Raw genomic sequence first — 27,128 nt, forward strand, 5'->3', positions numbered from 1 at the left:
TTAAAGAAAAACTTTATTTAATATACACAAATTCTTCATAAATGTTCCAGTTTCAAAAAATCCACATAGTACTATTTACAAAATAAAATTTGTGTTCAACAACACAAATCTCCAAACCCTTCAAACATTCTGTAGATATGGAATAAAATACAAAATTTTTTTAAAATTTATTGAAAATTATATCTATTCGTGGCAGGTGAATTTCTATGTTGAATTTTCTCTTCAACAATTCAATGATTTCTTTTTAATTTGAGTATCATATACTCTGGAAAATATCTATTTATAAAATATTTTTCATCGTCATTCTTACTTTGCTTAAAACTTTCGACAACTCTTCATATTTGCCAGTTGAATTTGGAAGGTTCTCAAAATCAATGACTGGGCTTACCCCAACCGAGAAATTGTCAGGATTTGGGAGACGGGAATAAGGAGAACTGCTTTTCAGAATGGGAGTGCCTAATTCCGTAGTCTTCACTGCTACAACAATGTCTTTTTTTTCACTGTTATCTTCAACAGTATCCTGAGAAATGTCTTCACTTTCATTTGATATCGACTCATCTTGCTGTTGGTCAGCCTTCAATTCGTTCATGAGTTGTTTTTTCTTCTCTACCAAATCAACAAGTGAAGGAGAATTTACAGGTACTGCAGATTGGTCTTTCACCTATGAAATAAAAGTGGTTAGAGTACAATCAGGCTATCAAATCTATATTTGAACCTCACCATCTGTTCAATGCTTTTCTTTTCAACCATTTTTGTCTCAGGAACATCCATGTCGCTATTACTTTCTGCAGTGTCTTCTTTTTGCGACATTTCCTCAAAATATTTAATCATTGTTGACTTATGCATCGACTTGTTATAAGGCCTAACTTTATGTCTTCTGAAATCCTAAAAATGAAATTTGATTTAAGTGGATTTCAAATAATAAGTTAAGTTGCGACAGAGCCACAAGAAGTGAGAAATTTGAACAATTTTACTTACATCATAACACCCTTTCTTTAGAGGCACATTGAAACCAGGATATTCAATTATTTTACTTGGGTCAATTGAACTCTTCAAAAGGTTCCTATTTTCCACCTTTTCACCATCAATATTGAACAAAGTGAGATCTGAAGGCGACACTTTGGCCTCTTCCAACCAGCCAGGTGGATAACCCAAACATCTCATTCTATAAATGTGATTCGGTAACTCATTTTTGTTCAAACCAAGTGCAATTCGTAAATTTTCTGAAATAACTCCCGGTTTCAGGTCAGCAAGCTTTTGGTTTTGTTCAACATGGTAACGTCTGCAAGAAAAAAAAAATTGGATATCTAAATAATATAAACTAGTTAGCTGGTAGCTATTTAGAAGACACTTTCTTGGCAAATGCAAATTTACGAATTGGAAAAAACATATCAATTCAGTATGACTGATTTAAAAAAAGAAAACCTTTCTAAAAATCCATTTCCAAATAGGAAAATTTAGTTGGCAGACCCAGATTTTTTCATTACATGAACCATTTTGTAGATTAGTATGTAGGATAAGAACGGTACTTTAATATGAATACATACACTGTTTTGTATTTATCTTGAAACTGCTGTCTGGCTTGATTTATCCTCCTGTGATTTCTAGGAATATTGCAATCCTTCAAGGCATGATCCCCATCACAATTAAAACAAATTTTTTTAGAATTGCCGGCCTCAATACCTTCAGGTTTATCTTGCTCACTTATTTCAAATTTGCTAGTGTATCTAAACTGAGGAAACTGTGAATTATCGTCATTTGATGAAGGGTTGGTATCGACAACAAAAAGATCTTTTTTAGCCTTTTTCTTCTTACTCTTCTTTTTGGGAGTTTTAGTTTCCTCAAATGATTCTATCCCTTTTACCCTGATAGACAGTTTATCTCTTGCAACTTCAATTTCTGGAAAAGATTTCAAGAATTTAACCAAGAGATGTCCATACTGATCCATGGTTTTTTGACATGTGAATGTTATGTTGAAAAGATTTTCGTTTTGTTTTGGCATTGGCGATGGCCCTATTTCCTCGATCACCTGAAATTCTTCATTCTCTTCAAAAAAGGTACTGTCCATAGACACTTTCTTGGGATTCTTTTTTTCAGGTGTTTTTTGTTGCGGTGTTGCAAGGACTTCATCAACTACCTCCAAATCTTCAATTATTTCTCCTTCTTCACCATCATCATCCGACACTACCATAACCGGAATGGGATCTTCAACTATATACACACTTTGATTTAGACCCGCACTAGTATCATCAATTTCAATCACCTCATTCATGTTGGAGTTTTCGGACATTTGTTTTGTAGTGTTTTGAGAGTACGCAGTCTCTTCCCTACTACTAGATGCAATTTTCTGAGTTTGTGTTTTGTTCATTTCATCTGATTCATCTGTGAGTGATATTACAGACCCATCACATGAATTATTTTCCTTATTACTAGAAGTTTTTTCTGTTTTTGATGTTTCGATCAAATTACCGTCAATTTTACTCATTTTGCATCTGGGACTCTCGACATTGTCGTCTTCATCCGGTGATAAATCTTTATCATCAATTTCGCAGATGAAATCTTCACTTTTTCTCTTTTTTCCATGACTTCTGCGTGCCATTTCGAACTTTTTTCAATATAAAGTTTAAATTAGAAAACATTCAAAATAATTTCTAGGTTAAAAAGCAAAGCTACTCAGATATCCCAAACCACAGAGTATAGACGAAAAGAAAAGTTTTCTTCTTACGTGTTAAGTCATTAAATATCAGAACCTTTTCCAGGTTGTATATCAGTACGATTTTTTCTTCTTATTTACTAGAAAGCTCCTACTCTCTTGCAAAAAAATACCCAAGTTTGAGAATTCGGGACCCGTCCTCATAAAAGGGACACCCCTTATCATCTATATTAGAAAGTCTAGATTAAGTCTTGTATTGTGTGTTGCCTAGTATTCTATCATTTGGCTGAAGAGGTCCAGGAACATACCTTAGATAAGCGATAGATTTGGCTAGAAAAATCTATACATGTACAATGTACATATGATTATCAAAGATATATCTTTGATTATTTTTCCCCAGTATGAATACGGTATGAAATTACTCTAAGAAACAATTTTTTGAAAAGACTTCTTTGACTTCTGTAATTTTTTGCGTTGATGATCATCAAATGATGATATAAAATTATTTATGTGAATCCAGAAGTTATTTTTTTAATCAATGCGGAGTTCACGTTAATAACAGTTCAAGAAATGAAAAACACATGACCAAATAAAGTAAAGTATAATTGTTACTCTGAATTCTTAACACTTTTTTATATTCTATTCCTTGGTACACAAAAGCCTCCTACGCAAGAAAGACCTTCTTTACACAAAATTGATGAAGGGGGAAGTCCATATAGGGGAAAACCACAATATTCACCAACGCCTGAAAAGCAAAAATCCATAAATATATGAGAAAAACGCAAACATTCAGTTTAAAAATATGTGAACCTCTCAATTCCAAGCAGATGTAACAACAGTTGCAGAATCCCCCTTTATGTATAATCTTTGGCTTTGAACATTTTAATTTGGGGCATTTCGTTAATCGACAGAAATCAGGAAGACACACAATTGGCATCGAATAGGTAAAAAATGGGAGGAAGATAACTAAATATAAAGAAACATTCATTGCATCGCTTCTCCCACAAACAAATTATTGTAAACATACGAAGTAATGAAACATTAACACGGCTATCACAGGAAATGAAATAGTGATAAAACCTTGCGATCTTTGATTCACTTTTAACATTCACAGCATTATTTCTTAGATTAAATGATTTGCCTTGAAGTAAGTGATCGATCATTATATTTTGGCTAATATTCGTAGTGTAAGCAAATTTCCTTTTTTCTTGATAAGGGACCGTACAATATTATTTTACACCTCTTCATTGAAAGTGAAACTTAAAAGGAAAAGAGGCTGTATGATTCTATTAAATTTTTTTTTCTGATCACAAGAAGAAAAAATTAAAAATTTTCTATAGCTCTCATAATTTGTCGAACAAAGTTGATATTTGAGATAGGAAAGCGATCTCTGAAATGTTATGTTTTATACAGAGTGGGTAAAAAATAACGCACAAAATCAGAGTCTCCAGCACGAAGTTTATCTACTAATCTATTGAAAAATGCTCTAATAGTCCCATATTTATTTTAAATTCCGCAACTTTTCATGTAAAATTGGGGAGTTTGTCATGCACCCAATACAATGGGTTTTGAATCCAAATCCACATAAGAATTAAAATTTTTTGGGTGTATTAAAAGTGTCGGGAAAATAATAGAATAGATTTTTTCAACATACCAGCTATTGAGAAGCACGTATCACAGCAGTCGCAGAAACCACCCTTTGCAATCAATTTATCTGGCCCACTGCATAAATTTTGGTCCATATTTTCACATTGCAAATTTTCACAAACATTTTCAGGACACACCAGACCGTGAACTTCCACAATACAGGAGTTAATGGCAAAAGTAATGAAGAGGAACGAAATTGCCTCTTTCAACATGTTTTCGATTGTAGTGAAATGAGAAATTTATTAATGTAGTTCTGAATGGAACTGATGGTGGTATCAAATATTATAAGTCTCTTTCCAGTTATGCTGAATTTATATGATCATCCCAGCTTCTCTTCGAATTCCAAGGCTGACTGTATTTTTTATTCGGAATTAATGCATTACAACACAGTGACAAGAATGGGTGGAGTATTCATGAAAAGGTGATAAATCAACCTGTAGAAATAACAACGAATAATGCTTGTCACAATTTTTGATTTTCAAATTTTTCCTCTTCATCATAACTTCAAAACTTTGTTACATATTCTCTTTCTTAGGGGTTAACGACATTATATGATATATTTGCGATGGTTTACGTTGAACAAACAAGCTTTTCATACACATTCGTTTATTGTTTACGTCCTATTGTAAAACAATCACCTTTCTATGTGTATTGCACTTCAGATTATACAAAAATTTCACAATCTGAGTGCGCTTCGAACCCGCTACTCGAAGTGTTAATATTTTACGGAAATAAAATTTTCATTATACAGGTTTTTCCTAAATTGGAGGTACAAAACGGAGGAACGAAATTCGTGCAGTAATTTTGAGAAAAAAGATTCTCATATACACGGGACCGCAAACGATTAGATTTCGAAATACAGGGTGATAAAATTGGAATTTTTTTCTTATACCCAGTATATACACTTCACAAGATATTCAATTATCGAAATTGGTATGTCAAATGGTGTAATCTCTCAATTGTAATATCTATGTCAAACTTCAGTTGAATATCTTATGAATTGTAGATACTAGGAGAAAAAACTTGAAAAAAATTCAAAAACTCAACATTTGCGATCCCATGTTTATGGGATGTAAATGAATAGCAAGCATTTTTTTCCTAGAAACCAGAGAAAACGAAATTGATCAGGTATTCTATGGGATTGATAATTGATGTTTCGGGGAAATTACCAAGGATTTCTTACTGTTATGTCCCTTCAGCGAAAGCTGAGAACATTCACTTGGCATGGATTATTCCACCACAAAATCCCAAGAAATGTTTCATCACCTAAAGATGTAAAGATAACGGATAAAAATCGAATTTCCTCCAGTTATTGATGTATCAACTGAAAAGAAATTATTGGGTTTCATTCATTACAAAATCAGCAAAGTTAAACAGAGGAATTTGAATAATTCATTACGAATGAAAACTGTAATAATTCAAAGTATGACCATCAATAACAATGCTTTGTTTGTATGTGAAGCATGTCTGAACGGCCTGTGTTACTGGAAAATTAATTTTATTCGAGAATTCTGCGATAAACCACAAACAGAGTCTCTGCCATTAATAAACTCACTGACATTAGATGAGTTGCATACAGAATTTATAATTTCTAACTTAATTTTCTGGCTACTGAATGACCATGCCATACCTATTGAAAGTATGGTGTATGGTATAACAATTTCGAAGTTTCACCTTTAATACTTTGATTTATTATTCTTGCGAAAACAAAGTTATATCTCTCTCCTTTGGAGAAATTAGTTTAGGAACACTTATAATAGATTAATAAAGTTTTTCTGTAATTTAGCTCCTTCTACTAGTATAAAACTATATGACCCTAAAGCTCCCCGCCACTGGGTACGGCAGTGGACAGCTATGTGCTATGTGTTTGCTTTGCTAGGTTTGCTGTTGCCCAGCTATGTACACAGCACACCCGACACAGTACATTGGAATTATTGTATATATTCCGTTTGGTGGGGGTATTGCCTGAGCAGGGATTGGTTGCTGATTACCACTTCTCTTAATTCCAGGAATTTGCAGCTGCGCCTTGCTTAAATATCCTACAAACCAGAGGCAACTCATAAAGTAAGTCAAGGGTCTGTTCTGTGAGGCAACTCTGCTACAAACCCCACTGCACGAGACGGTACTGATCTGTTCTAGTTAGACATAGACGTCCACACAAAATGGGTTGAAGGTTGAAGGACCCATTTTATCTGAGTCAGTCCTATAGGTACCAAATACATTATAGATTGTTTTTCTTCTACCTCTTCTTCTTATTTCTCTTGAATGTTTTCGTTTCATTCTTGATACTTAAAACTACCTTCTTTTCGGTGTTACTCTTCTACTTCATTGAGTACAATTAGTCTGCACTTTGTTCGGATGAAAAAGTATATTACGTGAATATTATAGTGATGGCGATAAAACAATTCTGCTCATTTCCCTTTGAATGCAAAATAATTTAACCCAAATTTTGATTGAATATATTACCAGATAAAGTGGTTCCCTGTTATGATTGCACGAATCAGAAATAATCTTTGTGCTGTGTATGGTTGGAAGTAGATAGTAATGATGAGCTAATATGTATTTCCAATGCCATTGTTAGTCCGCCACTGAAATAAGCAGCAATTTTCAAATAAAAAAGAACACCTATGCTTCAACAACACCAGATAGGAAATTACGTCATTGGACTTTCTGAATCCCATTCCAGAGTGAATAGATTTTTTACCTACTGAAATATTTTGTTTTCGCACCATCACTGTTTCCTTCTCCGAAATCAGAAGAATTGTGATTCGTCGAATAATCCTATCATTTACAGTCTAATGCGAAGGTAATCAGAGTCTATATTGGACGGGTTTTCAGGAATAATTTCACCATTTTCTTATCTTAAAACGATGTTGACGTACTGGAACAAGTTTCCTATAAATTCTTGTTTCCAGCAACCAGATTGCAGAACGTTTTTCACTATGAATGTAATTTATTTGACTCTTTTCATTTGGTTCTGCTTTTTTTGCGGAACAGCCAGTTCCTTGAGTTGTTTGAGTAATGCTTGTGAGTTGGAAGAAGTGAAAGCTAAGTGCCCACCAGTCCCATCGAAATGTCCTAGAGGATATGCTCTGAAGCCTGGTGGCCTCTGCTTATGTTGCAAATTTTGCAAAAAAATATTATGTATGTAACCTATTATAATATGAACTACAAGAACCATTTATTATTATCAATACGGATCACGTATTCAACCATGGATCTCTGAAGCTTTTAAATATTTTCTATTTTTTGTGTATTTCATTATGTTGTTGCTTGTTGCGGACCAAATTGTCCTGCAAGAACATTTATATGCGGGCGCATCCACCATAATTAAAAAATAATAATTCATGAGGTGCTGAACACCCCTTGAATTCTATTTCTAATATTATTTTTCCAGATGAAGGTGGCAACTGTGCATCTGAGAATCCGATAGCCGGGACGTCTTCTGACAAAGTAGTTTGTGCCGACGGTTTGATATGCAAGAATAGGATCTGCCAAAAACCTTGTTGAAATGAGAATTCTTTCCTTATAAAATTGATGAATTTCAATAAATACAGGCATATTTATATGCATACTTACAAAATACTTTTATTCGTTTTTCTCATGGACAAAGAGATCAATCAGTGAGCAGTACTCTAGGTCTAGGACTACTAGGTATACTAGATTATGCGATCCCCAATGTTAGAATTTGTATGAATTAAGCATAGACAAATTATGGAATTAAGTGTTGCAGGCTTTTTAACAAGATTGTAGGTAGTCGTTAACGAATGACTTATGGTAGATTGTGAGGTATTATTTTCCCAGAAGGAAATATATTTGGAACAAAAATTGATATATTAAATATGTCTTGAAAAAATGTTACATTTTTGTTCAACCACATAAGAATTTCTAGAGGAGTATTACAGAAAAATATTGGTATGGAAATATCCATATCAACATTTATCAGAATATCCTCATCAATATAAATAACAAACATTTCAAAAAACAGATGTCACTGATCCATTTTCTCTTCATCACAGAGTAATTTGTAATGAATTCTAGTTTGAAGTGAAAGAACCCTGAGTTAAACAGTACATGTCTACAAAACAAATAAAAAATTGCAACATTAGTAAACACTTATTGTAGTTATCATTTATTATCGCGAGAAATGCAATTTAAATTACACTTCCATACTGTTTACTCGAAAAACCATAAATATGTATTATGCTTTGCATACTTGAATATCAAACTTCGTGCAAAATTACCAATATAAATTCTCACAATATAATTACACGCAAAAACCAGTTCTGTGACCAGACAGAAGCTATTATAAATAAAAGTTATTGTACCAGGTTTTTTCATTCTTTCTCGCAGTTCCAACAATGGAGCTTCACATCTTTGTAGTCCTGGCAACTTTAATGTTCGTTGGATATGTTACCGCTTTGAAATGTGCGCCTAGTGCTTGTAGTACTGTTTTATGTGCAGCGCCTCCACCAAATTGTCCGAAGGGGTACATTCTTAAACCTGGTGGACACTGTTTGTGCTGTAACGTCTGCAAGAAGATTCTGTGTAATAATATTGAATTTCCTTTTCGCAACTCTTCAAAAATCAATCTTACAAACTCGTATAGTAATCAAATCAAAGATATATTCACAATAATGAGCCCATAATCCACGGTTTTCACATGAAGAAAATATTTTATATATTTTATATAGATTTATTTTTCAGATGAAGGTGGCAACTGTACTTCTGAGAGTCCAATAGGTGGGGTGATCTCAGATAAAGTAGTTTGTGCGGATGGTTTGATATGCAAGGACAACATCTGCCAGAAAGAATGTTGAAGGGAGAAAATAATACATACATAAGTGCGGTCCAGTAACAATTTATCAATTTGAAAGCTCAAAATATCAATAAAATCATTTATTCTCTTATGTATATGGAAAAATAAATCTTATTTAAATGCTTTATGTATAGGTGATAATCAATCTTCATCTGTGAACAGCATCTCAACTAGCTCTGGCTTCTCACACTGTTCACCAGCTAGTTTTTGTGGTCCCCCCCATCGTACTAAAGTTGGAATTTGCATCAATTTAGTCCTGCTATCTTTTCTGAAGGGACATTGTGGATTTTTCCACCTAAAAAGATATTTTGAGTTGTATGTTGTATAAAATAAAGCGATGAGGAGACTCACGTTGGTCTGTCGCCTACTTCGACGTATATGAAGACAGATTCAGGATCGGCATGTTTCAGTTGTTCTCGAACTACTGGCTCAGCTGCAATTGTAATTTTCGATTTGATTAAAGTGATTGAAATATGTACAAGGTTTCAAAAAATGTTCCTACTGGAACTCACCCCTGATAAAACTTTGTTCTATTCTATGACTTATGACATACTCGCTCAAAATTTTCAGTGTGCTGCATAAAATTATTGAGGTTGAGGAAAATGACTGAAAATTCGTATCTGTCTATGGAAAATTCGGCTTCAAGATAAGAAAAATAAGATTGACCGCTCCGTTTTATCATGAGACCACAGCTGTATAAATTTTATATGTGATATCAAGTTACTAACCTTTTATGCAGTCCGGACACCAACTCTCCCCATTTGCTTTATCACCACTGAAATAAACATAAATTGGCTTTCCACTGCTGTCTAACGCACTCATGAATTCAACAAAATTTTCATATCCCTTTACTTTGTGTTCGATAACCATTTTGGTTGAATTTTAAAAAGTATATAACCTCTTGAATTGTGAATGTCAACACTCCTTGACAAACCAAACACTGCGCACGGTAAAACGATGCCTTCAGTTCCGAAAGGGTTTTAACTTTAACTGTATTGGGGATGTAATTCACTAATTAAGGCCTCTGAAAATCTAGAGAACAGACGTTGTTGAGTGAAGCCAGATAAGATAAGAAATAAGATAAATGCATTTCCTATGAGTAGAAATAGGTAGTTTGTGATGAGAAATATATTATGTACTCAATGAGTGAATTCTACATGAAATTACTTCCTCTATTTAATTTCCTATTCGGAATATTTCCTGGGGTAAAAAAATGATTCATCCTGAGCTCTAGGTATCTCAGTCTTTGGATTTAAAACAGTTACGTTTCTATATTCTGGGTTTTAATTGGGAAAAAAGCAAAATTGTCTAGGTTTTATTTGCTCTGCATTATCATTCATAAAAAACGTGCCTATCGTCCGAAATGGTTTCAAATTTGTTTCTCTCTTACCAGAAGTTTGTTGTCATTCATTTTGTGGAATAAATAAAATAAAAATCAGAATTCCACAGAATCTATTTATTATTATAAATAAGATAACAGTATCATAAAGTTTACAGAAAGTAATACTGAAACTCCTTAAACCAAGTCGAAGGCCCTGCTTAAAATTTTTCGAATCTGCGAGAGTATATGAAGAAATAGGTCCAATATCACATTTTTGTTGAGCATCATTCAGACAAGATACATTCACACATCCCCAGCTTCCACTTAACATCTACTATATACAAAATTATACGCGTTCAATTTCTGCCCCTCAATGAACAGACTGTATGATAGCATTTTCCATGTTGTTTGTTGCCTCGTAAAATTTCTCTTCCGGCTCTATTTCGTTAACGAGGTTCGAATTTTTCAATGATTCTTCTTTTTCCGCTTTTTCATTTTCCTTCAGTATGGTTTGAGCGTCTGCTGTTGATATGCTGAGGTCTTTGATGGGAGGGGTGACGTAAATTCGGTAGTGGAGTTTCTTGCCTCTCAGTAAGCTGTAGGAGTTATCGAAGATTACCGTATCTAGAAAAAAAATTCACATTAAATGTACAAGGTGTTTAACAATAGTTGGGTGATTTCTTGTCAAAATAGAAAATCTTCTCGAATTTTCTGGCATAATTTTAATCTTTTTACTAACGATTTTCGTGAAAATTGTGAAGATATACACGAAAAAAAGGCGTTAGATATTAGAACACCCAAATATAAGGGGGAAGATTATGGAAAATTTCGATAAAATAATTTTTCGATGTAGGTATACTCACAAGTGGCTGGTGACTGACATGCCAAAACACCGCTTTCATCCATTTGATGTGCAGAAACCCTATTCAGACGAACTGCTGGTGTTTCTTTTCCTTCCACATCGCTAACCACCACACCAAAACGGATATCGTGATTTTCTGTGCGGAAATCCCACCTTAAAAAAATTCAGGATGAAGTTCAGCGAAATTAACTTTTTTTTCAGCAGAATACAGTAGAACATTGAAAAATTAGAACAGGTGTAACGATAAACATATTCTTGAAATTTTATGATAGTTTTAGGTTCAATGAAAAAAAAACAGGTAGGTACTTAACCGATCTTGGTTGGATCCAGAAGGTGACCTTGAAAATCTTTTAAAATCCTTTACACCGAAACACAAAGTCTACATATTTTGTTGCATTAAATTACCTCAGAAAAGATCCTTCCTCATGAACATCGAATTTCAGCTTCAACTTATCCCCTTTCTTAATCGTGACAGTTGTGTATTCTTTTTCCGTTTCCGGGTCATCGTTTTGTAAATTTTTCATGTAATAACTTTTCGGTATTTTGCCCCCCTGTTGAATCTGAAAGAGTTAATTTTATAAAATGAAGGTATTTCCTAAAAAAAGATTCGAAAGTAATGTTTAAGAAAAGAATTTTCTTCTTTCGAATTCAAAAACAAGAAATAAAAGAAATTTCAACTCGACTTTTCTGAGCCCTGATGAAGTTTTCAAGTATGGCCGAAACGTATATCTCTACTGAATACATTGAACAAAACCAAGATATATTCTTTGAAATTTTTTTTATTCGGCTTACCTTTGAAAGTAATTTCGGATTTCCATCTGGATCAGTTAAATTACCACCGTAATATTTTGGAAGACTGTCAGCCCCTATGGTCTCTATCAGAATCTTTTTCCATTTTGCTGGATCGTGTTTGTATATTTGTATTTTACTGATTGTATAGGCATCCATAAATTTCTTCACAATGTTGAAAGCAATGGCGAAAACTCTAGGGGCTAGAAATGAAAGGGTGAACATGTATGATCACAATAATTATTTTTATTAAGGCTACCATATAGAACAGGGCCGCGTCTAGCCCAAGATACGCCCCTAGGGGAATAATATCATTTGGTCAATTCCTTATGATGACTCAAATTGAAACGTAAATAAAGGGTAAAAAAAGAAAACACATCTATTGAACTCAAAAAAAAAATTCGGGCCAGAGAACAAATATAAGTATCTTTTGCTCACGAGAAAAAATATTTTTCGGCCACAAAAAAATTTTTTTTGTCTCGAGATTTTTGTTTTGGAAATGCTTCGAGTTCCAGGACGTAAAAATTCACCAATGATCGTGATTTTGACAGGATTGTAGAATCATCATTGTGTCATGAAATAACTAAATGAATGCGAAGTTGGGCAATGAGAGAACAAACATCAAAGCTGGTTTAATAGTTACTAAACACAAACATAATTGTTTCAACACAACTTGCCCATAAAGAATACGGATAACACTCAACACCTATTGGTGATGCCTATGAATCGGGTTTACAATCTTCACTTCTCAGCAAGTATTTCAAATGCGTGTAAAATTGGTTTATTCTGATGATTTACTCGAAGATTTTCTGAATAGTTACCTTAGATATAATGAATCTATGATTTTTTATGACACTTGGATTAGGGCTTTACTTTGGAGGGAAAAAATAGGGGCATTATTGTGAATGGTACGTAAACTCACCATTTATTATATAACAAATTTTCAAAATCTCTGGATAATTTGCTTCGTACATTTGGATAAGCTGTATCACCACCTCAGCAGCTGAAAAGAAGTTTTTACGAATATTCATCGAGAGAATGGTAAACAAAATTTGGTCTCACATACCTGGCCTCCACACATACTGTCTGAGATTGAAATTGTCCATGTCAAAAACGACCACAACTTGGTTGATACCAGTTTCAGCAGCTAGTGCTAGATTTTTTTCTAATATTTGTATAGTTGCCCTGATCAGATCCTGTCTTGGCACAGAGTGTAACATCCCTACAACGTCCAATCCACTGAAAGGTACTATGACAACTGCAAAACAAAATTCCTGTTTTTCCCTATGTTTTTGTTATTAAGACTACAAATTTTGCATAGATCCTCTTCAACTAGGACCCTATAGAGCTTCAATCGGTATTTTTCAAATATTCTCTTACCAGGTGCGCCATCCTTATCATAACCCGAGCATCCACTAGGGTGATATTTTCTGACAACCTCAGGGGGTGTCCATGTTTTGAGGGCCCCATCCACCTCCCACTCCTGCCTCCATTTCATTGACTGAAAATCTAAGTTAGAATTGCTTCACTCGTTCCTTTGAAATTTACTCACCTCTCGTAGCATTTTTTCTGCGTTTTCCGGATTCCATGAACGAGCTGAAACATCGCATAAATAATGATATGCTAATTATAACACCGTTGATTAATTCGATATGAATAGGAGGCAAGTAATAGTACATTGCACTCAGGAGAGAGCTGTCAAGATGATGGAAATGGTAATTTTGCTAGTAAAACAGTTCTTGGAGTTCTTGAGTCCTAAGAAAGCAACAAATCTATTGGGCAGACCATGTGAATGCAATCTTCCAATGAGATTGCTCCTGTATAAGTTCTAAGTCCTATTTTTTTCTTATAAACATGTACCTAATCCGTGAAAAAATCACAATCTTTTCGACGAAAAAAAATTGAATGACACTGTTTTTCTCCGCTTATGTTTAAACGGATATTTTTAAAAACTCACCTCTTAGCCACCTGACAAGGAAATAATCATCGTGGTGGGGTTGCAAAATATCATTCACACTTCTTCTGAACTGGAAAGTAAAAAAATATAAGAAATTCTGTGAGAATATGTGGATATAAAAAATCATATAAAAAATTATTACATAATTTCGAAATGGTTATTATTCAGTGAATATTAATATCATTATAGCAAAATTTTCTATCCATAACGAATGTGTAGTAAGTAGTAGTAAACATGATAATATTTCAATGACAAATAGAATAGTGTTCTTAGGTAATTAAAATAATTGAAAATTGCGTAGTTTGAAAGTATGTCATATGCATTAGTTTATTTCCAGAGAAATTCATTGTACAATGCACTTGAATAAGGAAATCAATTATGTTGGAAAATGAATCAGACGCAAAAGACAACCTATGGAACATTTTTATTGGAAGGAATAATGGTACTTGTTAGTTTTTGCGTAAAAAAATTGAATTCCCATCATACAATGGAATAGTGCAAAAAACAATGGTTTGGTTATCATTCAGATAGGTAAATAGGTACTCAGTAGGAAGCAAACTGATCATAATAACATTCGTCAGTCGTATCGATTGAATTATGTCGAAAATAGATTCATCAGGAAAAAATTATGCAAACCCAATATTGATAGAAGTATTTCCTTATCGTATATTCTCCTCACTTTTTTCATTACCTTCATGAAATCATAATGGAGTGGATAAACTTCAATTATACATATTTAGAGATTTATGTTTATATCACCTTCACTGGGAAATAATATTCTCTATAAGTTGAATAAAATTGAATTGAAGAAGTTGGTGATGTCCATCTCTTCACCTCAAACACTTTGCATACATGCTAGTGTTCTTTTCTTGAATAATATGAAGAAATTGTTGTACTACCTACTTTTTTTCTATTGTTAAGTACAATTTGATAGCTAGAAACAAAAAGCTGGGAGTTCAAGGGGTTATGATTATTTAGGTTCATTATTATAATTAAAGAGGTTACTGAACGGAATGAAAATCAAATAAAAAATCAAATTGCTAATTGAAAATAACCTCATGTTTTTTCCGTGTGTGCTGATGGAGATTCGATATTAATCTGGTTACTTTACCTTGAAATTTTGTATGAAACTTAACAGATACAATAATAATGGATTCAGTGGGCTACCTTTAAAATGGTTCAATTTACTTTTCTACAGCAGAAAACGTTAATTAAAAAAGAGCACCGAATACATTAGAACAAAATATAATATATATTAAAACAATGTTCCACTAGTGAATTGAAAGAATTTCTCAACTAAAAAATATTTGATTCACGCTATGTGAAGACAGGAAACTATAAAACAATAGGTAATAAGTAAATATAGTTAGAAAAAATTTATCAACGTATTTTTATATGGAAATATATTACGTCAAATTTCAATTTTTAAGCCAGCAATTGATATTCCAGGGATATCAGTACTTGGGATTATGAATCTGTAATCAGAATCTTCCTTCAAATCATCTTTTATATATCTGTTCTGTTCTCACGAGTTCTCATGAGTCTTCTCAAGACATCGCGTTAGAGAAGATTTGGATTTAATGAAGAAATAAAATATATTATAAGGCACTGATATTTCGCAGATTTAGTTAGTTTTGTAGAATAACAAAACCATCATAACACATCAAACTGATAATTTTGCTGACTGAATCCTTATTTGCTTCAAGAAATGAATTACTATATAGGTATGTTATTTGCCAGAAAATTTATGAAATTCCTAATGAGAAATGTTCCAACTGTATAATCGTATCTTCATCAAAGCCAAATCACAGTTTTTTCAAGGAAGAATTTTTTTCCTTTCAATGAAACAACTTTGTCATAATATATTGGTCGAAAAGTAGAAATTATTCCTGTGATTACCAGGTTGGTAAGTATATGTCTCCTCCATATTTGTCTGTTGTTTATTGTACCTAATTATTCATTAGCTTTGAGATTTAACAGCCCGAAATATGAAAATGATGATGATGACAAAGGTAATTGTAAAAATTTGAGACTGCAAAATGTATATTGAAGCTGCATCCAACTTCCGATTTGTATAGTATCCACCCTGTAATGTTTGATCGATGAAAAGCATCATAGTTACTGGATAACTTCCTGAAAATTCCAATAAGTCATATAACTGTCATGATTTTTTGTATTTTTGTGAGGATATTCTCATTTTGGAAAAAAGCTTTTTTTTTGGAATTTTGTAGCTGCCAGAATATTTTCATATATTTACCTTTTTTTCTGAGACACACATTTTTGTGCTTTTCACAACATGAGTGAGGAGAATTCAGGATCAAACACGAGTATCGACAACTTGAAACCGAAGGAAGTTTATGTTGGGGAAGAAACAGACAGTGAAGAATCCACTGGGTCTAGGTAAATCAAAACAATTCGAACTTTTACTTGAATGAATTGAACCTTACTTGCTAAAAATTCATTGTTGATAACTAGGTATATAACCAAACTAAGCTAACCTGAACGTATCAATAAAATAAGTCCAAGGGAAAAAAAATGGCAACAATTTCATAAGAATCAATTGGAGCTCAAAATTTAGTAGTTTGGCCCTTACATTCAATTCCACTCCATAAGAGTCATGCCATGAACTTTATTCTCACTGTCTCATAAATCGAAACTTTGGGTATCTCAAATCTCAACAACAGCAAAATCCATGAATCTGTAATTTCCAGTGGCTCTACAGATGATGAGGTTGAAACACAAAGACCAAATTTTGAATGCCCTCCAGAGTACTGGCACATACAGAAACTGATGAAATATTTGAAAACAGGAAATCAAACAGCTACAGTAGTGGCATTATGCTGTTTGAAAGATCACGACTTATCAGAAGAAGTCAATCAGTTTGCCATTCAGGTAATGTTGAATCAAGAAACGTTTGTATAAAAGATCTGATGCTTGCATTGTAACATAGCGATAAAGAACCAGATTGTTATTTTTGTAGTTTTTGATATTGTTTGCTTATTTCTGAAATACTGCAGGACATGGGAGGTCTAGAAGTCCTGATTAATCTCCTGGAGACGCAAGACATAAAGGCCATAAAGCTAGGGGCTCTCAGCATCCTCTCAGATCTCTCCCAAAGTGAAAACTTGAGGAGGGCAATCGTTGATCTTGGCGGAGTACCACAACTAGTAAAGAACCTGGTAGATCCAGCTGGAGATGTCCGCATCCTGATAGGACAAACTCTCTTTCATCTGGCGAGACTGAAGAAAGCAAGGAAAGATCTACGTCATTGGGGTGGTATACCTCTTCTGGTAGATCAGTTGGACGTTCCGGATAAACTCCTACAAACGAATAAAACCGATTTGAATCCTGACGACCTGGAGATTCTGTTGATAGCCGAGTCGGCTGCTAAAGGCTTATGGTCTGCTTCGAAGAGCAAGAAGAACATGATGGTCATGATGAACACTGGAAGTGTACCACTTTTGGCCAAACTCATAGCGTATGACAATTCATTTTGGTATTGGAGATTAAGGAATGATGAGTTTTTTTCAGATCAGTACATATGGATGTCATCAAGGCGGCTATGGGCACATTATCACAGTGTGTAATTGAGCCAGGTTTCCAGTTGGCTGTGCAGACTGAGGGTATGGTGAAGAACATAGTGAAGCTTCTAGTCAATGAGGTAACTAGCTTTTATCTATGTTGTATGATCGATGGTGGCTCACAAATTGAGAATTACCATCACTTATTTTCTTAATTAATTCGTTTTTTGTTCTGTAGGATGATATCGAATTGAAGACTTATTGCTGTGATACCATATTCCATTGTGGTGAAGATCCAATCACTAGAGACATGGTACGTGAGGCAGGTGGCTTGGATATCTTGGTGAAGACAATCAACGACCCTAATAATAAGAAAATCAAGACGCTTATGGCCGCTGCAACTGGAGCTGTTTGGAAAACAGCAAAGTCTCCTGAGAACGTAGAGCGTTTCAACGCCCTTAGAGCAGTTGAGGTATGTCAAAACGTCTTCTGAATTGTCCCAAGCAATTTCTTCGTACTTAACTGGTTATGTTTAAGATTCTGACCAAACTTCTTGAGGATGTGGACGAAGACGAACGTGTCCTATCGAACGTAGTAGGTGCCCTAGGAGAATTCGTTAAGATTCCGAAAAACAGGGATATAGTTCGAAGAACTGGAGGAATTCCACTTATGATCAATTTGCTGAATTACACTTATCGTCCTCTGCTAGAAAACCTAGCCATGGTGTTGAAGGAATGCGCCGAAGATGAGGATTCCATGGCTGTTATAGAGGACAACGATGGTGTCAGACTTATCTGGTCCCTCCTGAAGAATCCGGCGGAAAGTGTGAGTGAATTTAGGCAGTTTCAAGCGAAGTACGTGTTTCTTCGGTTTCAATATGTTGTAGGTTCAGTCAAACGCTGCCTGGTGTTTGGTACCTTGCATAAGAAACGTCCCAAATTCAGGCGAGATGGTGAGGAGTTTCGTTGGTGGCTTAGAGCTGATGGTTAGACTGTTGGAATCCGACAGTCCTGAGGTACTATCATGCGTATGCGCAGCCATAGCTGAAATAGCTCAGGACATAGAGAACTTGGCCGTCATATCCGACCATGGAGTGGTGCCTTTATTGGTTGATTTGGTGAAAACTGCAAATCCCATGTTGAGACAGCACTTAGCTGCAGCTATAAGTAGATGCTGCGCCTGGGGCATCAACTGCAAACTCTTTGGAAGGTAAATAAATTTAGGAAATCAATTATCATGTATCCGGTAATGTATCTTATCACAGGTTAGGAGCCATAACACCTCTGGTGAGTTTCATGGCAGAAGGGAGTCCAGAGGTTCAACGTACTACAGCCATGGCTCTGCATGCCTTGTCAGAGAACCAGTTCAACTGCATAACCATGCACGAGAGCGGTGTCGTTAAGTTTTTGCTGAAGGCTGTGGGTTCCAAGGACCATATTTTACAAGAAGCAGCTGCTGGTTGTCTGTCTAACATAAGGAAACTGGCTCTGGATGCGGAAACTAAACATCTGATCAAGAAAAAGGAGATAGAATCCGATGAAGAGAATTGAGATCATCAAAACGAAGTTGAATGTATAATATTAAGACTATTAAAAGAAATCAAGGTATTTATGAGTTTTTTTATTCACCCCAGCATCATTTTCATTTCATCCAGTCTATATACATATACGCAGACCTACCAACAGTCCTTTACTTGAGCCAGTGGATCCTTTACCATATAGAAATTTAAATATTTTAAGCTTTTCTTCTGAGGAGAAAAGATAAAGAGAAAAACTGCATTCTAAATGAGAAGTTCAAATTTCCCTGATTTTTTCCATAGAAAATTCATAGAAAATTGCTGTTTTGAAAGCATCTGTCATAGCAAGACAGCGAATTAATTCAAATGACCACTTTCACACTCAGAACTCCTTCCTCTTCCAGTGATGAGGACCTTCTCACCAAGCTACAGACTAAAGAAGTAACTATCGACGACAGAACTGATAGTGAAGAACATGAAACGTCTAGGTAAGCACTCGACTAACTTTCGACATCTGCATTCAAGGCAATTTGTTCGAACAGTTCTTCATCGGAGGAAGAGATCGAATATACTAGACCATCATTCAGTGTACCACCAGAATATTGGCACATACAGAAATTGGTCAAGTTTTTGAAAACTGGAAACCAGGCTGCGACAACAGTAGCTTTATGTTGTCTGCGGGACCATGATCTGACTCATGAAGTACACCAATTTGCAATTCAGGTAGGTGCAAATATCAGACTGAGATGCTTCTTCTATCAATTCTCTTCAAGGACTGTGGAGGCATCGAAGTGCTGGTTAACCTTCTGGAAACCAAAGATTTGGAGTGCAAGTTAGGAACTCTAACCCTCCTGGTAGAAATGGCACAGAGCGAAACCATGCGAAAATGCTTGGTCGATCTGGGTTGCGTGCCGCTCCTGGTTAAGAACCTGTTAGAACCAGCAGCGGACTTGAAGATATTGGTGGGAGAAGTAATGCATCATCTTGGATTTGTCCCGAAGGCTAGAAAAGACGTAAGGCACTATGATGGCCTACCATTGCTCGTGGATCTTTTGGATGTGGATGCGAAAGTTTTGAGGACACAAAGTAAGGATTTAGCGGCTGATGAAGCGGAAACTGTTAGATTAGCTCGTTCTGCAGCAAGGGCTCTTTGGTCCATGTCGAAGAGCAAGAAGAATATGCATATCATGATGAAGAGTGGGTGTGTGGCACTGATGGCTAAGCTTTTAGGGTGAGTTAACCCAGTCCAGGATCGATAAGTTAACTTTAAATATTTCTAGCGAACACTAGGTAAGTTAGTCAATTGAGAATTTAGTTATGACTTCAGACAGAGTCTAGCTTTGCTCTTTTTCAGATGATCTCTTGAGCTTCTTCCCAAATCTTAGCTTTAAATATCTGTCTACATATAATCTTCTGATCTTGAACTTTGAGTTTCTTGTAGGTGCGTCCATACAGAGGTCATGATACCAATATTAGGTGCCTTATCCCAATGCGTCGTACTGCCAGCTTTTCAAATGGCTGTGTGTACGGAAAGGATGGTGGACGATATTGTGAAGAACCTTTACGAGGTTCAATGAGGTTCATTCTTAAAATAACTTCAATACATTCGTGTCTTCTTCAGGGTAATTCCTCAGTACAAAGATATTGCTGCGAGACTATATTTTACGCTGCAGAAGACCCTGAAACCAGAGATATGGTGAGAAAAGCCGGAGGTCTACAGCCGCTGGTGTCGATTATAAGTGATCCCAACAATAGGGCTGACAAAGATCTTCTTGCTGCTACCACTGGTGCTATCTGGAAGACAGCAATCACCCCCGAGAACGTGCAGAGATTCGACCAAATGCAAGCGATCAATGTGAACATCAACCAATCAACGTTAAAAAAATGATTTTCTATCTTCTGCGTTTTTATGTAGGTACTCGTGAAACTCCTGGAGAGTCCGGATGAAGACGAGAGAGTGCTGAGTAATGTGGTTGGAGCCTTGTGCGAGTTCCTCAAGTTTTCTCACAACAGAGACGTTCTAAGAAGGTCTGGGGGTATACCTTACATCGTGAACCTGCTGAATTATACTTATCCACCTCTGCTGGAGAATCTTCCTATGGTTTTACACGAATGCGCAGAAGATGAGGATTCTATGAGGATTTTGGAAGACGTGGACGGTGTCAGGCTCATTTGGTCACTCCTGAAGAACAAATCTCTTCAGGTGAGGGGTTAAAGAGGGTCCATACGTGTGTTAAGGGTGAAATCAGAGTATTTTATCGTTGTAATGTAATGTGAGTATGGCATCAAAATCTTCTGTTCTTGAAGCTTCAGTGCTCTTACTGATCTATATTGATGATCTTCTTGTTTTAACCAAAAACCTTTATTGTCAGCTTGGATCTTTGATATAGAGCTCCGGGAGATCTGCATTTTTTCATATGCCCCTACAAGTTCTTTGATTTAGATCGCCAAGTATTTACAAAGAAATCTCTCCATGCAAAGAAGGATTTCTTCAGCCTCCAGAACAACTTGAACCAAAGGGGCAGTACGTTTTTGTAACAAGGTTTCTGCTGAGGTCTATTCGTTTCTAGGTACAAGCAAACGCCGCTTGGTGTCTGGTACCTTGCATAAGGAACGCTCTAGATTCTGGGGAGATGGTCAGGAGCTTTGTTGGAGGGCTGGAGATAATAGTCCAGCTTTTGAAGTCAGACGACGTGAGAGTTTTAGGATGTGTGTGCGCAGCAATCGCGGAAATAGCAAAGGATATCGAGAACCTCGCTGTTATATCAGACCACGGTGTTGTTCCACGTCTGGTCGATCTGATAGCAACTGAAGACGTGTTCCTGAGGGAGCATTTGTGTTCGGCCATAGCCTTCTGCTGTGCTTGGGGCTCGAACTGCAAGATGTTCGGAAGGTAAATATCTACTACTGATGGTAATAGAGTCAATTAAGCTTGGTCCAAGCAAGTAATTGACGATTTTGTCATGGGTTCCTTTAGGTTGGGCGCCATAACACCTCTGGTGGGTTATATGGCGGACAACAATGAAAAAGTTAACAGGACTGCGGCCATAGCCTTATTTCATCTTTCGGAAAACCCATTCAACTGCATAACGATGCACGAAAGTGGCGTTGTCATATTTTTATTGAGGAGCGTGACGTCGGAAGACCATGAGCTACAAGAAGCTGCTGCAGGTTGCTTGGCCAATATTAGAAAGTTGGCCCTGGAAGCTGAGACTACTCATTTGATCAGGAAAAAAGACACTTCGAGTGAATCGTCAGATGACGACTAAACTACTTTTAATATTTCGTAATATTTTACTTATTTTTAATTATTAATTTTCTTTATAGTATTATTTATTGTTTATATTTTTTAATTGTATACATGATTCTCGATTTGATATGTTTAGATGATAAATTGTGAATCATGAAATAAGTTATTAGTATTATTCATATTGATGGGACAAATCATCTATTATTGCAGAAAAAAATATGACTTTCACTACACGAAATCAAAATTCGAAGGGAAAATTTTACGATCGAAAGATTTCAGGTTTGAGGCGAATAAAATATACAGTACGGTCAATTATTATATCAAATATTGTTATGACAACATACTTTTTGGGTTACACGAGTCCATCTTCGGAAATATGATTGATTTTATAACTCAATTTTCAATCATCAATATGTGTTGATGAAGCCAAGAGATGGAAGAATTTTTTCGGAGGTTAAATCATTGGTGAGCTTCCAAGCTCAATATTTTTCGAAATTTATACTTTTTAATGAAACTTAGAGTTTCTTTAGGTTATGAAACGACATAACAGATTGGGTGAATTTCAAAATCGAAAAGATTTATAGTGATGTTTTAAGAGTATTGCAGCAATTAATCGTTATAAACATCATAGTGGAAAAAGGAATTACGATGAAAATATTTATAGAACATGAGGTTGAGTTGTTTTTCAGTTTACTGGGAATCCAGAACAGTTTGATACATCAATCATTATTTTTCTTCAATCATTTCTGCTTGTTTTTATTGCATTTCAATAACCAACTTCAGTAACTTCAAAAAATGATAATTAAATCAGGACCTGTATAATGTGAGCAGAACTCAGATTTGAAGGTTGGTTTGAGTAATCAATAGCTATGTTTATTTTATCAACTCTCACGGTGACATAACGTAATTTTTTCATTTTCCACATGGTGAGTTCAAGGATATGATTTTTTGCAGGTCGGTCAAATTCTAAATATCAAATTTTGTAACTCTACGTCTTCTCGAATGAAAATAAATGGACATATTAATCCAATTTTCATAGCTCCCTCAATTTCTGATAACTTGCTGTCTTGCATATGCTCATGAAGTAAAGTAACCACTGGGGATTTATCAAAATTCCTTTCATCAGTTTGTTGTTTAACTATATCAATAGTTGAGGATAAAAAACATTCTGCAGTCATCTTTTCGATAACATTCCTTGAAAATTTCCTTCATTACATGAATCATGTGACCTTTCATGCTCACACAACAATTAGAGGTCGACAAAATATAAATAAATATTAAATGAAGAGAAACATTGCGAAATCTGTGAGGGAAAATACGTAGCATAAACAATATAAAAATAATAATCAGTAAATCAGAATGTGACGATGATAATAACATATTTCGAATTCACTCAACAATTGTTTTCTATGAGTCTTCGCTATAAAATTAACATCCATTTTGGCGTAATTGAACAGTCGTATGGGTAACTGTTAATTTGAAAATATGCTACTTAGAAGGAAGTAATATATTTGGGATATATTAAGCTTCCTTCTTGCTGCTCATTTCATAAAGAAGCCAGGCTTTCCATTCTTTGCAAAATTCAAAAATTGCCTCTGAGATCGTGAGATGAAATTTTCATGAATTTATATCTAATCAGAGATCAATGAGATTAGAATCTCTCAGGGCTTTTATCGTTCGAAACAACAAAAATCAATTTGCTCTCGAATATACAGGGTGAGTCCGAATACGAAATATATCGATATCGAACTCAATGGAGCTGTATTAATTAAAATTTTTCAAATTTCGAATTTGGCTCAATGAATGTAATAAATCCTTGACATAGATTAAAATCTTTCCCAACACAAACCGTATAGAAACTGAGAAGAAGCACCTTATTCTCTTGAACAGATTACAAACCATCAAATGGTGAGAGTTTTTTTATTCTGATTAGCAATTATGGTTAGTTGTATGAAAATTTCGGTGCATTATTCATATTCTATACGGATGTAATTCAAACGATTAAACAGTATATCATTTCTGTTATTCTTGGCCCGGTTTCTCGAAAGATATCTACTTTCATATTCATTGAATGAATGACTCAATGTCCAATTCAAACGCGGTTTTACTATATTGTACAGATTTCGTAATAAACAGTGTTTATTGGAATTCTCGAAACATCTCCACATCAAAATTATACCTATTTCATTCCGATGTAATGAAAAGCAAATACCTAACTAACGTGGGATTTTTCTCAACAGTTACTTTGAGTAAGAACGGCAGTATTTCATCATATGAAATATATACATAAAAATTTTATGATCCACAACATATGAACCACAAAACCACCTGACAAATATGCATTTCCTTTCTAATCTGACTGTCAAGAAATTTTTAATATTACGAAACGCAAAACAATTTTCGTTCAATTATTTTTTTCCGCTCTTGGTTTTCCCAGTTCTTTACTCTTCAGGTAGTAAATATTCCCATTCAAAAAAATCAATCAACACTTATTAACTCATTAAACTCACGAGAATATTTCATAATTATTCTCAATCAACGAGAAGTTAGTCTGACCCTACAAGTAATACCTATACTTATAACTGGAAAATGTACATGCAAATTTGAAAATATATAGGCAATAATATAATATTAATTTTCAAGGAATACTCGATTTGTCGCAGCTGTAGTAAATGCATAAAAAAACAGATAATATTAACTGGGTAAATATAGTTTTAATTGGTTCTTTCGTTTTTTGTAATGAATCATAAATAATCACAGAGTTTATCTTGACCACTGAAGGATTTCTTACGTTTAGAAGTATATGGCAAAATAATAATACGTCTTCATATTCTATTTGATTTATTCCTCTGGTCATTTCTAAAATGAAACCCTCTGTATCTAAGAATTTGACAGCTATGTTTTCAGGTAGATATAATAATAAGCCAATAACTTTTCGTTTCAACGAGGCATTGCTGTTAATAGGTCAATAATTAACCTGACGTCATCAAATGAAACATAATTTTGTTTATGTCCCATTGTACCTAATTGCCATAAATGTCCACTCGAAATAATGAGGTAAATTGGTCACTCGCAAATATTCGATTTTTAGGATTTTCTTAACTTTATTCCAAGGGATATTTTGGATCTTTCAAATCGTTTTTATATAGAACATACAAATTATATTTCAATTTTAATCATTCATTACCACTTTGTGAACTTTGTATTACATTACCTTTCTCTCATTTGAAATGCCTGAATGTTACTTCAATTCACTCTGGTATATATTTTCATATTTGCAAAAGTTGTTGATAATTCAGTAGTGTTTTTTTTTTAATTTTCATGTTGCCTATTTGAGAGTTGTTTATAATTACAAATGAGTTTGAAATCAGTTCCTAGACTTAAGATACTTATAGCCAGAAATGGACTGCTTCGTCACACTTCGAGAAATTGAAATGATTAATGCAAATTGATGAGTTTGAATAGAAACGCTTTCGTTCTGGGACATCATAAGCAATCCAACTGTTATAATAGGATTTATTGATCAGAACTCATTGCTTTCTCCACATTTCTCATGGGGAAAACAGATTGTTCACTACAGACGATTTATAAGAATTCCTGTGATAACTGGAATTTTCAAAATCCGAAGTTCTAGGAAATTCCTCAATATTGAAATTCATTATTGTTATGAATTAATGGATTTATGGAGCTCATTTCTTATTTTTTTCATTGTTTTTGCGATGCAAAATCTGCTTTTTAATCTAAAATTTCTCTAAATTTTAGTGCTACATGATGAACCTTTTTGTAACAATTGTACACCTACCTAATTCTTCATTCTTCATCAAGTTTAATCATTTTCGAAATGTTATTTCAATTCAGATTAGATATTTTTGTGTCATTGTTTATTCATCAGATAAAGGCAGAAGGGTGTCAAAAATAAGAACTTTTTTCAGGTTGTCGTTGAGAAAATTCGGACAGCAAGATATTTCGTTGAAATTTTAATAGTCTTCATTATTCTGAACGGAAAATAAGGTCTACTTTTTGAAAAAATACACTACCAAAATATTTCAATTTGCGTCAGTGTTTTCTACTCTTTTGGAACTTTCTTCTTGTAAACGTGAGAAAATACCCAATTTTTCACAACCCATATCTCATATGCATATTTATTCAATAGGCATTTTCGAAGGAAGAATTACACCTCTTGTATTTTTGCCGCATCTTCATAAAGACCCTGTATAATAAAAGGCGCCATTTCTTGATGAACATAGATTTGAAAACAAATATTCAAGTTCACATTGCGAACCTCTCAAATGAAGGAAATAATCAAAAAACAGACTATTCTTACTTTCATCAGGGAGAATTTCTGCACATCGTCCAATTCGAGCTTTGGCTTGACATATTTTGGCACTTCCATCTCGAGAAGATAAAGAAATGGGTCACTGAATTCGCACCAGAGAGTAATATCTGTCCGCACTATCGATTTAAATGCTCAAATACGAAATCGATGGACGCGCGCGCGGTAATAACAAGATGATGTTGATGGAGCTCTTCTTAAATCAACGCAAACCATAAAATGTAGCCTCGACCACTCTGGCCACAGTCCACTGCGGATCTGAAACCTATTGCGAAAAAATTCTTCAGGTACACAACCATACGGCGCATGTCGATCAGCCGACAATAACAACGTTTCGGATTTTTATCAGTCGGCACCTGATTTTAGTCAAGGTCGCGAAATCGAAAGTGAATAGATAGAGGTGGTTAGGTGGGTGCATAGAAAAGCTATCGGTACCCACCATTGTTTATATCACTCATAA

The 27,128-nt window shown here is 34.8% G+C and overlaps 7 protein-coding genes across 7 annotated transcripts; 4 read left to right on the forward strand and 3 right to left on the reverse strand.

The window, feature by feature from the left end:
- LOC123314116 lies at positions 1-26,973 on the reverse strand. The gene is made up of 16 exons (XM_044899234.1): positions 26,660-26,973; positions 14,049-14,118; positions 13,644-13,687; positions 13,472-13,592; positions 13,158-13,349; positions 13,014-13,094; positions 12,095-12,294; positions 11,708-11,862; positions 11,304-11,455; positions 10,816-11,064; positions 9,471-9,552; positions 9,291-9,414; positions 1,548-2,605; positions 979-1,282; positions 721-885; positions 1-661 (listed from the first exon to the last, which is right to left on the reverse strand). Exons 1-16 carry the CDS (start codon positions 26,726-26,728, stop codon positions 281-283), a joined length of 3,447 nt encoding a protein of 1,148 aa, XP_044755169.1. The 5' UTR covers positions 26,729-26,973; the 3' UTR covers positions 1-280.
- Positions 3,238-4,593, reverse strand: LOC123314522. Its single transcript, XM_044899856.1, has 2 exons — positions 4,308-4,593; positions 3,238-3,398 (listed from the first exon to the last, which is right to left on the reverse strand). Exons 1-2 carry the CDS (start codon positions 4,510-4,512, stop codon positions 3,286-3,288), a joined length of 318 nt encoding a protein of 105 aa, XP_044755791.1. The 5' UTR covers positions 4,513-4,593; the 3' UTR covers positions 3,238-3,285.
- Positions 7,194-7,885, forward strand: LOC123314520 (fungal protease inhibitor-1-like). Its single transcript, XM_044899853.1, has 2 exons — positions 7,194-7,444; positions 7,698-7,885. Exons 1-2 carry the CDS (start codon positions 7,243-7,245, stop codon positions 7,808-7,810), a joined length of 315 nt encoding a protein of 104 aa, XP_044755788.1. The 5' UTR covers positions 7,194-7,242; the 3' UTR covers positions 7,811-7,885.
- LOC123314523 lies at positions 8,183-9,246 on the forward strand. Its single transcript, XM_044899857.1, has 2 exons — positions 8,183-8,848; positions 9,008-9,246. Exons 1-2 carry the CDS (start codon positions 8,662-8,664, stop codon positions 9,118-9,120), a joined length of 300 nt encoding a protein of 99 aa, XP_044755792.1. The 5' UTR covers positions 8,183-8,661; the 3' UTR covers positions 9,121-9,246.
- On the reverse strand, positions 9,146-10,183 carry LOC123314521 (thioredoxin domain-containing protein 17-like). The gene is made up of 3 exons (XM_044899854.1): positions 9,848-10,183; positions 9,471-9,552; positions 9,146-9,414 (listed from the first exon to the last, which is right to left on the reverse strand). Exons 1-3 carry the CDS (start codon positions 9,987-9,989, stop codon positions 9,261-9,263), a joined length of 378 nt encoding a protein of 125 aa, XP_044755789.1. The 5' UTR covers positions 9,990-10,183; the 3' UTR covers positions 9,146-9,260.
- Positions 16,187-19,176, forward strand: LOC123314517 (armadillo repeat-containing protein gudu-like). The gene is made up of 8 exons (XM_044899847.1): positions 16,187-16,448; positions 16,760-16,940; positions 17,066-17,526; positions 17,580-17,709; positions 17,808-18,041; positions 18,107-18,394; positions 18,456-18,778; positions 18,834-19,176. The coding sequence occupies exons 1-8, from the start codon at positions 16,345-16,347 to the stop codon at positions 19,117-19,119; spliced, it is 2,007 nt and encodes a 668-aa protein (XP_044755782.1). The 5' UTR covers positions 16,187-16,344; the 3' UTR covers positions 19,120-19,176.
- Positions 19,397-22,457, forward strand: LOC123314524 (armadillo repeat-containing protein gudu-like). Its single transcript, XM_044899858.1, has 8 exons — positions 19,397-19,573; positions 19,628-19,808; positions 19,859-20,316; positions 20,527-20,653; positions 20,707-20,940; positions 21,001-21,288; positions 21,656-21,978; positions 22,063-22,457. Exons 1-8 carry the CDS (start codon positions 19,452-19,454, stop codon positions 22,352-22,354), a joined length of 2,025 nt encoding a protein of 674 aa, XP_044755793.1. The 5' UTR covers positions 19,397-19,451; the 3' UTR covers positions 22,355-22,457.
- Positions 26,974-27,128: the final 155 nt, after the last annotated feature.

This window comes from Coccinella septempunctata, chromosome 5, assembly GCF_907165205.1.
Source record: "Coccinella septempunctata chromosome 5, icCocSept1.1, whole genome shotgun sequence".
NCBI lineage: Eukaryota > Metazoa > Arthropoda > Insecta > Coleoptera > Coccinellidae > Coccinella > Coccinella septempunctata.

What these genes read in the sequence shown, in the direction of transcription:
- LOC123314522 (XM_044899856.1), bottom strand. Translation starts at nt 4,512, where the DNA reads ATGTTGAAAGAGGCAATTTCGTTCCTCTTCATTACTTTTGCCATTAAC. An exon ending in TACGTGCTTCTCAATAGCTG is followed by an intron (nt 3,399 to 4,307) that starts GTATGTTGAAAA and finishes TTTGCTTTTCAG; the next exon opens with GCGTTGGTGAATATTGTGGT.
- LOC123314520 (XM_044899853.1), top strand. Translation starts at nt 7,243, where the DNA reads ATGAATGTAATTTATTTGACTCTTTTCATTTGGTTCTGCTTTTTTTGC. An exon ending in ATTTTGCAAAAAAATATTAT is followed by an intron (nt 7,445 to 7,697) that starts GTATGTAACCTA and finishes TTATTTTTCCAG; the next exon opens with ATGAAGGTGGCAACTGTGCA.
- LOC123314523 (XM_044899857.1), top strand. Translation starts at nt 8,662, where the DNA reads ATGGAGCTTCACATCTTTGTAGTCCTGGCAACTTTAATGTTCGTTGGA. An exon ending in CGTCTGCAAGAAGATTCTGT is followed by an intron (nt 8,849 to 9,007) that starts GTAATAATATTG and finishes TTTATTTTTCAG; the next exon opens with ATGAAGGTGGCAACTGTACT.
- LOC123314521 (XM_044899854.1), bottom strand. Translation starts at nt 9,989, where the DNA reads ATGGTTATCGAACACAAAGTAAAGGGATATGAAAATTTTGTTGAATTC. An exon ending in GTGTCCGGACTGCATAAAAG is followed by an intron (nt 9,553 to 9,847) that starts GTTAGTAACTTG and finishes TTACAATTGCAG; the next exon opens with CTGAGCCAGTAGTTCGAGAA. An exon ending in GAAGTAGGCGACAGACCAAC is followed by an intron (nt 9,415 to 9,470) that starts GTGAGTCTCCTC and finishes ATATCTTTTTAG; the next exon opens with GTGGAAAAATCCACAATGTC.
- LOC123314517 (XM_044899847.1), top strand. Translation starts at nt 16,345, where the DNA reads ATGAGTGAGGAGAATTCAGGATCAAACACGAGTATCGACAACTTGAAA. An exon ending in CTTTTGGCCAAACTCATAGC is followed by an intron (nt 17,527 to 17,579) that starts GTATGACAATTC and finishes AGTTTTTTTCAG; the next exon opens with ATCAGTACATATGGATGTCA. An exon ending in TGAAGAATCCGGCGGAAAGT is followed by an intron (nt 18,395 to 18,455) that starts GTGAGTGAATTT and finishes AATATGTTGTAG; the next exon opens with GTTCAGTCAAACGCTGCCTG.
- LOC123314524 (XM_044899858.1), top strand. Translation starts at nt 19,452, where the DNA reads ATGACCACTTTCACACTCAGAACTCCTTCCTCTTCCAGTGATGAGGAC. An exon ending in CTGATGGCTAAGCTTTTAGG is followed by an intron (nt 20,317 to 20,526) that starts GTGAGTTAACCC and finishes AGTTTCTTGTAG; the next exon opens with GTGCGTCCATACAGAGGTCA. An exon ending in ACCAAATGCAAGCGATCAAT is followed by an intron (nt 20,941 to 21,000) that starts GTGAACATCAAC and finishes GTTTTTATGTAG; the next exon opens with GTACTCGTGAAACTCCTGGA.
- LOC123314116 (XM_044899234.1), bottom strand. Translation starts at nt 26,728, where the DNA reads ATGGAAGTGCCAAAATATGTCAAGCCAAAGCTCGAATTGGACGATGTG. An exon ending in TGATAAGGATGGCGCACCTG is followed by an intron (nt 13,350 to 13,471) that starts GTAAGAGAATAT and finishes TTTGTTTTGCAG; the next exon opens with TTGTCATAGTACCTTTCAGT. An exon ending in TGCTATCATACAGTCTGTTC is followed by an intron (nt 9,553 to 10,815) that starts ATTGAGGGGCAG and finishes TTACAATTGCAG; the next exon opens with CTGAGCCAGTAGTTCGAGAA.